The 10,488-nt window shown below is 36.2% G+C and overlaps 1 protein-coding gene across 2 annotated transcripts; it reads right to left on the bottom strand.

The window, feature by feature from the left end:
• Window positions 1-2,131: 2,131 nt before the first annotated feature.
• On the bottom strand, window positions 2,132-10,426 carry LOC121379890 (josephin-2-like). 2 transcript variants are annotated; one of them, XM_041508558.1, is made up of 4 exons: window positions 10,301-10,426; window positions 6,488-6,679; window positions 4,720-4,857; window positions 2,132-3,385 (listed from the first exon to the last, which is right to left on the bottom strand). In XM_041508558.1, exons 2-4 carry the CDS (start codon window positions 6,676-6,678, stop codon window positions 2,974-2,976), a joined length of 741 nt encoding a protein of 246 aa, XP_041364492.1. In that variant the 5' UTR covers window position 6,679; window positions 10,301-10,426; the 3' UTR covers window positions 2,132-2,973. The 2 variants fall into 2 exon arrangements, with proteins under 2 accessions (XP_041364492.1, XP_041364493.1); XM_041508559.1 differs by having other exon boundaries at window positions 4,720-4,845.
• Between the last annotated feature and the right edge of the window lie 62 nt (window positions 10,427-10,488).

Raw genomic sequence — 10,488 nt, 5'->3', positions numbered from 1 at the left:
CACCAAACTCACGTCATGACATCAGTGGGGAAAGATAGCTTCTATCTTTCCCTGAAGAAAGATAGAAAATATATTCACCTGCATCTCACTGCCCATATGAGTAATAAAAACATTTCTTGACACCCCATCATCCCCCATATACTGCAGGACAGCCCTGTATACTCATCAATTGCAATGGGTTGCAAGAATAATTTCCCTCAGTGGACTCTTGTCTCACTCAGTGACTCTTGACTGGTACATCAAAGGCCATAGCATGTATTATCCTGCTTATGGGAAGGTGCATATAAAAGATCTCTTGCATCTTTATAACCAAATCCAGGCCCTGATCTAGAATTAAAAAAGTAGGAGAAGTGACTTCTCCCTTCCCAGAAAATAGGGGAGATGTTTGATAAAAATTGGTGAAGTGAACATTTATCGGTACATTTTGTAACGTTTGGCCAGTTTCCGTGTTCACTAAAAAAAAAAATCAGAATTTTACACTCAGTTCTAATGGTAATATTTCTATATAAAATACTACTCTGATAATAAAATTTAAACAAAACAGTTGTATGTTTCATTAAAAACATGATATTCTTAAGTAGTTGGTAATGTACCGTTACGTTAAAATTAAAATTAAAGTGTTAATTAATTTAGCATTTCTGGCATGACTGAAATGAACATATGACCGAGGATTAACAACGCTTGACTAGTTGCAGCACACGGCGTGATTTGCATTAGGTCCCGAATATTATGGCCATTTCGACTTCTCACTACTGCTAATAGCTTGGCGACTTGAGCTGACTTTCGGCAAAAAGAAAAGCTCATTTTGCTGGCAAGATTAGGGCCTGAGACCTAGTTTAAAAAGGTGTCATTAAAGCCACAGCAATATTGTATTTTTTTTCTAATTATGTCATTAAACAAACATTCATGTCTGTTCCTCGTGGTATACAAGAAGGAAATGAAAGCCATCTTTTAACATTTCATCTTTATGTGAACCACCTGACATTTTTCCAGTTTTGAGTCAAAATAAAAAGATTTACAAAATAAACAATGTTATGACTTAGATTTGATCTATCTATGAACACAGGTGGTTAAAATAAAGCATAACTCCAGGAGTCCATAATACTAACACAAATGATCATGTTGAATTTAACAGGCTAACACAATACTAGTGACATACATGATTGTATAATATATATATATATATATATATATATACAGTATTCTGGTTAGGAGTTAATAACAATATATTTACAATAATCTGCAACCATATTCACAAAACTCTCTTAAGCTGTCTTAAGCAACATCGCATTGTCTTTGCAAATTATGAGAGTTTAGTGAATTAGGCCCCTGAAGAATACACCTATTATGTGTCGAGAAAACATAGAACCAAATTTACGAAGCGTGTTTTTCTTAGACGCATGTGTTTAAGCATTGTAAACGTATGTAGTTACACGCGTGCAAGACATAAACAGGAGTTTAAGCATTGTAAACGTATGTAGTTACACGCGTGCAAGACATAAACAGGAGTTTAAGCATTGTAAACGTATGTAGTTACACGCGTGCAAGACATAAAAAGGTGTTTAAGCATTGTAAATGTATGTAGTTACACACGTGCAAGACATAAACAGGTGGTTAAGCATTGTAAATGTATGTAGTTACACGCGTGCAAGACATAAACAGGCTTTGTAAATTCGGCCCTCATTGTGCACACAGTTACAAACTACATTTAGTACACAAAATGTGGGAAATATTTATACAATTTATTAGTGAATTCATTCGTGTTTGTAGGCTGCTAATTTTTAGGACTTCATAAACCTAAAGATCATGCATCCCCACCCCCCCCCCGTGTTGTAAGGTGAATTACCCCACCCACCCTTCCATTGCTGATATCTTCCAATTCCTAAAACAAATAAATCAGCAACTACTACATTATCTATCCTGATAATTATCTATAATCGGTAATTATAAAGGGGGCACAAAGATGCATTTAAATGTTCACCCTTGGCAATGTTTCTCGCCATTTAATGGGAACTATTTCATTTAATTTCATTTCAACTTATTTTCGTACTTATATCCAAGTAAGGTTCAAGCACACTGTCCTGGGCACAGACCTCAGTTAACTGGGCTGTTAGTGAGAAAGAAGAGGGTGTAGTGGTCTTACAGTTACACCTACCCACTGATGAATCGTTAAAACTCGCTCTGGGTGGGAGCCAGTACCGGGTTGCAAACCCTGTATCTACCAGCCTTATGTCCGATGGCGTAACCACGACACTAGCGAGACCGGTCAGGGGAGCTATCCCTCTGGTTCCTCATCACTCCCCTGAGACCAGTTCAAGGAGAGCAATATTTAGCTCTGGGTGAGCAAACAATTCGCCAAATTGTCTATTAAACTTTAAAAATAGCAGAAATTGTCAAGTTATTTTTTAAACGAATGTCAATTATTACATGAAATTATTTCGCCAAACTAAAATAAAATTCGCCAACTGTTTTCAAAATTCGCAATTGTCGAGTGCCAGAGCTAGCCCTGGGCACATATTTTTGAAGATATCTTAGCCTGCAAAATCGTCGTAAGCTATGACATCACTATGGCGTGTGTTGTAGTGACGTCACAACCTACGACAGTTTTACGATTTCGTAGTGCTAAGATGGCTTCGAAAATATGGGCCCTGGCTCCCCACAGCATTTGAATTTTAAAAATAAAGTAGTATTAGTACTAGTATAAAGTACTATGTATCGTTAAGTATCATCTAGTGCTACTGTCGTCTGGAAGTTATAGATTAGTACGCTGTCAAGCAGAAGAAGCTAAGGAACACATGCTTTGTACAAATCCTGCTCGCATACTCTCCTCTAGATAGAGAAGAAAAATGATGTCAACAACACAAATGAATCCACATGATTGGGTTTAGGTTGGCACTCATGCATATAATAGTTATAATAATAATAATAATAATAATAATAATAATAATAATAATGTATTATGTAAATTATTTGTTAATTTGAGCCTGGAAAGGTTTCCTGAGATTTCTGTTTCATCGATCCGTTGGAAACGCAAGTCATTTCGGCATTGGAATCACATATAGCATCGGCCGTGGCCACCGGAGGAAACACGCAGCATTCCTTGCGCCACGCGCCGGTCTCGCCCACCTCCTGGGCGACGACCAGCAACAGTTCTTTATCATTGTCCATCAGCTGATTGTGGAGGAATTCCTTGAGTGCGGCGGAATCGCCAATGATTTCAGGACAGTCGAGCTTCGAGTCGAGATTCACGTATTGATTGTTGATGCACTTGATGGAGATCCAGTGTTTCCGGTGAATGGGAAGTCGGACGAAGCCCCACTTGTATTCCGTCGGGATATTCAGAATGAAGCCCATGATGTTTTCAAACTGCAGACAGTCGATACTCCTTAAAGATGAAAATTAACATAGATTTCAGAAAACCTGTGCTTGTAATTGTTTCATTTTTGTAGATGTTTTTGTTGGGATTCTGCTCCAATAAACAATAGCCAATGACCCCCTACTAAGAATGATAGGATATTAAATGAGCTTCATTTAGTATAACGTTTATGTCCCGAGTGAAATAATTTTGAAATGATAATCATAAAAAGCATGTGTTTTAATTTTAAAATGTACAAGGTACAAGTATTGCCAAAATGATGTAATTTGCCAAATTTCACACCAGGAGGCCTCAGGGAAAATTAGCTTATAACTATATTATTACCAACATTAAATAAACAATTTATTATTATAAACACCCACTCAGGTGCAATGGATCGCCCTCAGGGGATTCTTCCCCCCACCCCCCCCATCCCAACCAGTGCCCTATTACTGGTACATTATAGGCCATGGTATGTACTACCCTGTCTGTAAAAATTTTCATGTAAAAATCCCTTGCAGCTTTATTGGAAAGGGCTGTTTATATAGCAGCAGTGAGGGGTTTTTGTATTTTTCTATTGACCAAATGTTAAAATACTCATGTTTGACACCAAATAGAGTAGTCATAGTTTAAAATGTTCTGAGATGCATTGATGGTTGGGTGAAATTCTCATTTCCATCATCAGTCATGGTGTTGTCTAAAAAGTATTCTTATTGGATACAGTTTGTTCTCTCCCTCTTTAAAGTCTTAATTCTTTCTATTCCAGTTCTTGCATTTGTTTGGGATACATGTATATGGTGGTTTTATGTTTTAAGAATTGTCATTCTTAAATTTAAGACCGGCCTCGGTGGCGTCGTGGTTAGGCCATCGGTCTACAGGCTGGTAGGTACTGGGTTCAGATCCCAGTCGAGGCATGGGATTTTTAATCCAGATACAGACTCCAAACCCTGAGTGAGTGCTCCGCAAGGCTCAATGGGTAGGTGTAAACCACTTGCACCGACCAGTGATCCATAACTGGTTCAACAAAGGCCATGGTTTGTGCTATCCTGCCTGTGGGAAGCGCAAATAAAAGACACCTTGCTGCCTGTCATAAAAGAGTAGCCTATGTGGCGACAGCGGGGTTTCTCTTAAAAACAGTGTCAGAATTACCATATGTTTGACGTCCAATAGCCGATGATAAGATAAAAAATCAATGTGCTCTAGTGGCGTCGTTAAATAAAACAAACTTTACTCTTTTTTTTCTTAAATTTAAATTTAAAATTAATTGTGTATTAGTCAAAATTTTAGTATAAATTATTACAATTATTCTTGTATGTAGAGGTCTTGAAATAGGTTTTACTGTCTGTAAAACAGCTGTGACTCACTTTCTCTTGTCAAACCAAATCGTGTCGTATCCCTTCTTCTGTAACGCTGCCATGATGACGTTCACATCATAGTTGCCCAGACCAAGGATGCTGCGGTGGGGGTTGAAGAATGCATCTGGAGACAACCTATTGCGAATACTGACACTTATTTATTAATATGATCTGAACCAAGTTAACAAACATCTGGAGACAACCTATTGCGAATACTGACACTTATTTATTAATATGATCTGAACCAAGTTAACAAACATCTGGAGACAACCTATTGCGAATACTGACACTTATTTATTAATATGATCTGAACCAAGTTAACAAACATCTGGAGACAACCTATTGCGAATACTGACACTTATTTATTAATATGATCTGAACCAAGTTAACAAACATCTGGAGACAAACCTATTGCGAATACTGACACTTATTTATTAATATGATCTGAACCAAGTTAACAAACATCTGGAGACAACCTATTGCGAATACTGACACTTATTTATTAATATGATCTGAACCAAGTTAACAAACATCTGGAGACAACCTATTGCGAATACTGACACTTATTTATTAATATGATCTGAACCAAGTTAACAAACATCTGGAGACAACATATTGTGAATACTGACACTTACATGTATTTATTAATATGATCTCAACCAGATTAACTAAACATCCGGAGACAACCCATTGTGAATACTGACACTTATTTATTATAATATTAATATGATTTCAACCAGATTAACTAAACATCCAGTGGTGGTGGACAACTGCCCTCAGTACAATAAAATGTTTAAAGTTAATTCTCACGATAATGGCCGCTTCAAATGAGAGGTTTATAGGATAATAACAAGTTTTTTTGTTTCATTTCATTCAGCTTACTTTCATGCTTATATCCAATTAAGGTTCAAGTATGCTGTCCTGGGCACACACCTCAGCTATCTGGGCTGTCTGTCAAGGACAGTGGATTAGTTGTTAGTGAGAGAAAAAGAGGGTGTAGTGGCCTTACACCTACCCATTGAGCCCTTAAGAACTCGCTGAGGTTTGGAGACAGTACCGGGCTGCAAACCCTATACCTACCAGTCTGTAGTCCGATGGCTTAACCACTGCGCCACCAAGGCCGGTAGTTTTTTTTTTAAAAGATCAGTTTTCAATAGGAAAGGTAAATGCTCCTCTCCATATTCATCTGTAAAAGTTTTAGGTGAGCAGCAAAGTGATTGCCTTACAATAAAATTGTAAATACATTTTATTTGACCCTTCACGTGACTGCTCGCCTAGAATCACTTCTAGAAAGTGATCTTCAACGTGTCTATATTTTTGCAAATGGTGAAAGAAAGAAAGAAAGAAATGTTTTATTTAACGACGCACTCAACACATTTTATTTACGGTTATATGGCGTCAGACATATGGTTAAGGACCACACATATTTTGAGAGGAAACCCGCTGTCGCCACATAGGCTACTCTTTTTACGACAGGCAGCAATGGATCTTTTATTTGCGCTTCCCACAGGCAGGATAGCACAAACCATGGCCTTTGTTGAACCAGTTATGGATCACTGGTCAGTGCAAGTGGTTTACACCTACCCATTGAGTCTTGCGGAGCACTCACTCAGGGTTTGGAGTCGGTATCTGGATTAAAAACCCCATGCCTCGACTAGGATCCGAACCCAGTACCTACCAGCCTGTAGACCGATGGCTAACCACGACGCCACTGCTGCAAATGGTGAAGACTTGCAGTAAACATTTACTACCTGAATAATTTACTAAAATGTCTCACTTGTTGCATAGTTCATCTAGATCCTTCTTTGTGAAGGCCCCTTGTACTTGAAAGAGGTTGTTCAGTGCATGCATGGCACACAGTTCCTTCTGCTGGCGTTCGTGGTAGATTCCGCTATCGGTACCATTTCCCGGCTTCTCATCTTGACCGTTCATAGTTCCACAGTGACAACGAGCAATGTGTAAGCCCATTCTAAAACACAAATTAATATGGCGACTATTGGTCTAAGAGATTTTCACAAAAATTTATGAAGATCAAGGATCTTTGCAACATCAGATCTCATGGGGGAGGAATGGTAGATAACTCTCCTAAATTTAGAGCAAAGTTTGTTTTTTGTTTAACAACACCACTAAAGTACATTGGTTTATTAATCATCAGCTGTTAGATGTCAGACACCTGGTAGAGACTGCATGAATTGAATGAACTAGTTAAATTTGGATGCTTTTGGATAGGTGTTTGCACATTTTTATGAAATAAACTAAATCTTTACCAAACATTTTACAGTAATGGAATGAACTCAGGGCACAAACTTAAGAGTTTTTTACCCAAGGTCAACGACAGTCACTTTTCGCACCCTTGTTTTGGGTCCGTACACAATAAATATAGCATATCTTACCATAATTTCACTTGAAATCCATATTTCGTAAAAGGTACAATTTTTTAATCACAAGATTTTCTTCAAACACATTCAGATACATTAGTAATGTTCAAACAAAAAAATTTCAATAGCAAGTTTGCATTGGAATTTTTCCAGCATTCTTAAAACGGAAACGTCATGTACCCAGTGTATGGTTATTGTAAGGCGATTCAAAGTGATGTCATTGGAATACTGACGTCATTCAAATTCAAAATTAGCTATATTATTACAATGCTTTGCCACATTAAAATAAAAACTGGTCTACTAACATTGACCCCTGTCAAATTTCTATAACAAGCGGACGACGTTGTTTACAGGTTGGTATTTTGTTATTTTTCATAATTCTGGACAAAATATTAATTTTAAGTTTCAAAAGATGAAAGAAATAAAAAGTACCTTTTGTCAAATATATCATATCAAAAAATTACCGTTGGATGTTTTATTTACTGTGTACGAAGCCAAAACAAGGGTGGAAAAAGTGACTGTCGCAGGGAATAATTTGTTGGGGTTCGCATCACAGTTTGCTAGTCATTCTAGCTCACGTGCGAACCTATTTCGCATTATGGATCGCTGTTACTGCGAACCAAACAATCTAATCGTTTTCGCGGTTGTAGCAAAATTACCATTGTGTTTTTTTCACTCTTTCAATTGGCAAAGATCGGCTTGAATAATTCAATGTTAGAATGTCACATTCAGTATTCAATCGAAATTTCAATGACGTCACGTGTATTCGGTAAAACTCGGAATTAATACCGGTAGTTGACTTTCTGTGTTCTAAAAATAACTTTTGTGCTGACATCACTTGTGCAAAACATGGATCAAAATGGTTGTTAATTTGTCAACGGTAAGCACATGGATTCACGAAATTGACCCAAGGGAGAAGTTGATATGTCCTCTAATACTTAGCATGTACATCAAAACTGATAACACTGGAACTTTCAATCAAGGTACACAAATAATTTTATTACGGTACACATCAAATGATGATTTATTCACACTCTGCAATATATCTTATTGCTTAGAATACATCCTGAAGACGTGTAGATCACAAAATCTCTTGGGCTCTGATGTCCATAACTTACATGCTTGAGCCTACGTGGAAACTGCTAATTAAATTTACAAATGTGCTAATCAAATCACAAAATGATTAGCAGCAACTGCTAACCATTTTTTTCTGTACAAATTATTCCCTGCTGTCGTCGACCGTAGATATCAGTTTTGAAAAGTTTTTGCCATAGGCAAAATGCTCACTTGTGGTAAGTATGAGTCTGCACATGGTACTGCAGTTTTAAAGTAACTTTAGGGCACGATAAAGCAAAGTGCCATATTTGAAATTTTATTATTTGTGAATTCAGTAACTTGGAGGATCAATATGATCAAAAAGCTATTAATATCTAGTTTCCAAAACTGTTTACAACTCTTAGATATACGAAGTCATTCCAAAGTTATGCCTACACTGTATTTTAGCAAATCAATATTTTAGGCTTCAACGAGAGTAAATTTTTGTTAAATGTACCTTTTCTAGAAAGTACTAGACAGTCTCTCTGTTATCATGAATTTATTTTTATTAAAAATATCATTACTGAGTGATGTATTTCAGATTTATATTATTGTTTTAAACATATTTTAGCCTGATTTCTGTTATAGTAGTTCCAATATTGGATGCCAAGCAGAGCAGACTTAACAAAACAAAAAAACACAAAAAAAACAAATGGCCCATCATTTCATGTCTCACCATTACTGAATATTAAAACCCCATTTATGACAATTACATGTAACACAAGAGTTGCATTTTTTTTTTTTTTTTTTTTATGCAGCAGTGTAAACGAACCTATCACATATAAAATTAATCCAAAAGTAAGTTGTTATGACAAAAACATAATTGAATATGAACAATTTTATGTACATATATAAAAATAGCTAAAATGTCTTTCCATTACAGTTTGATCTTGCCCTTTTGCAACAAATAAACACACAATTAAAATCAATTTTTTTTTTAAAATAATAAATCCCTTCAATCAATGGCAATAATTAATATTCCTTAGTAAGAAACTTCCATCCGTAAAACCCAGTCTATGGTAATTCATATATTGTATTGCAGCTATGGTAGTTGTCCGAACCAAATTGTTAACAACTACGAAACATTACTCTCCTACCGTTAATTGCCGTTAGATTTCCTCCAAAGTTTGTCCAGACACAAATCTTGAAAAAACCCATTACAATGACACAGATTCCACATACCAGATGATAACCATGTCACCTATATCGACTTCGCTGAGAGCGCATAGGGAAAAAAGCATGTAATTTTGTATCAGCTGCCATTTTGACTTTTTATGGAATATTCTTCAAGAGGGGTGAAAGGACAGGACTTAATCTAACAACGTCATAATATGTTATGATATAAAAGCAAACGTGATGACGTCATATTATTATTATTTTTTTAAATTATTATTATTATTATTTTAATGATACCACTAGAGATCATCGATTTCATATTAATTGTGTCACATACTTTGGAGGCTTTCACCCCTCTTGAAGAGTATTCCATAAAGAAGCAAGATGGCAGACGGCAGAAAACTGCATGTATTTTTCCCTAGATGCAATCTCAGCAAAGACAATATCGGCGATATCGTTGCAGTCTCGTGTGTGGAATCTGTATATTTGTAGTGGCTTTTTTGCGATTTGTGTCTGGACAAACTCTGGAGGAAATCTAACGGCAATTAAAGGTAGGAGAGTAATTTTTCGTAGTTGTTAACAATTTGGTTCGGACAATAGTTGCTGTTGTGTTGAAGCCACCATTAACTTTAAGTTACAACCCTGGAAGTTGAACCAAATCTCATTCTCACAGTTTTTTTAAAGACAATATTGTAATAACGAAATTGTACTAATTACGAAATATGAATGTGAAGTGAAATTACAGTAAGACACAGTTATATTTACTGAGTATAAATCCAAAAGGTAGGACTTACCTTTGGCACCGTCACGTATAAAGCACATTATAAATACTTATCATAGAGTTAGGGTTAGGGTTAGGGTTAGTAACAGTGCCATAGGAAAGTCCTTCCAGTCAAAATGATGATGGGAATCATAATTCAGGATGATTCAGGTGACTGTCACTGTGGTAATATTCTCGAAGTCAAGGTAATTTATTTATAAAAATATATGCTGATGCTTACACCAATTTACGAAAAATGTAAGATACACAATCGTTGTAGCATCATGTTGAGACGAGGTTGAGATTATTAATTGAAAACATTTCTAATAACCAAAAATCTTTTGACAGTTGTTTTTGACACCGAAAAAGGAACCGGAAATAATTTTTGACAGTGTATCAGTCACGCAGTTAATATTTTAAACATTAATA

This window comes from Gigantopelta aegis, chromosome 8, assembly GCF_016097555.1.
Source record: "Gigantopelta aegis isolate Gae_Host chromosome 8, Gae_host_genome, whole genome shotgun sequence".
Taxonomy (NCBI): Eukaryota; Metazoa; Mollusca; class Gastropoda; order Neomphalida; family Peltospiridae; genus Gigantopelta; species Gigantopelta aegis.
The sequence above is the reverse complement of the archived record's forward strand: the minus strand, read 5'-3'. Positions and strand labels throughout refer to the sequence as shown.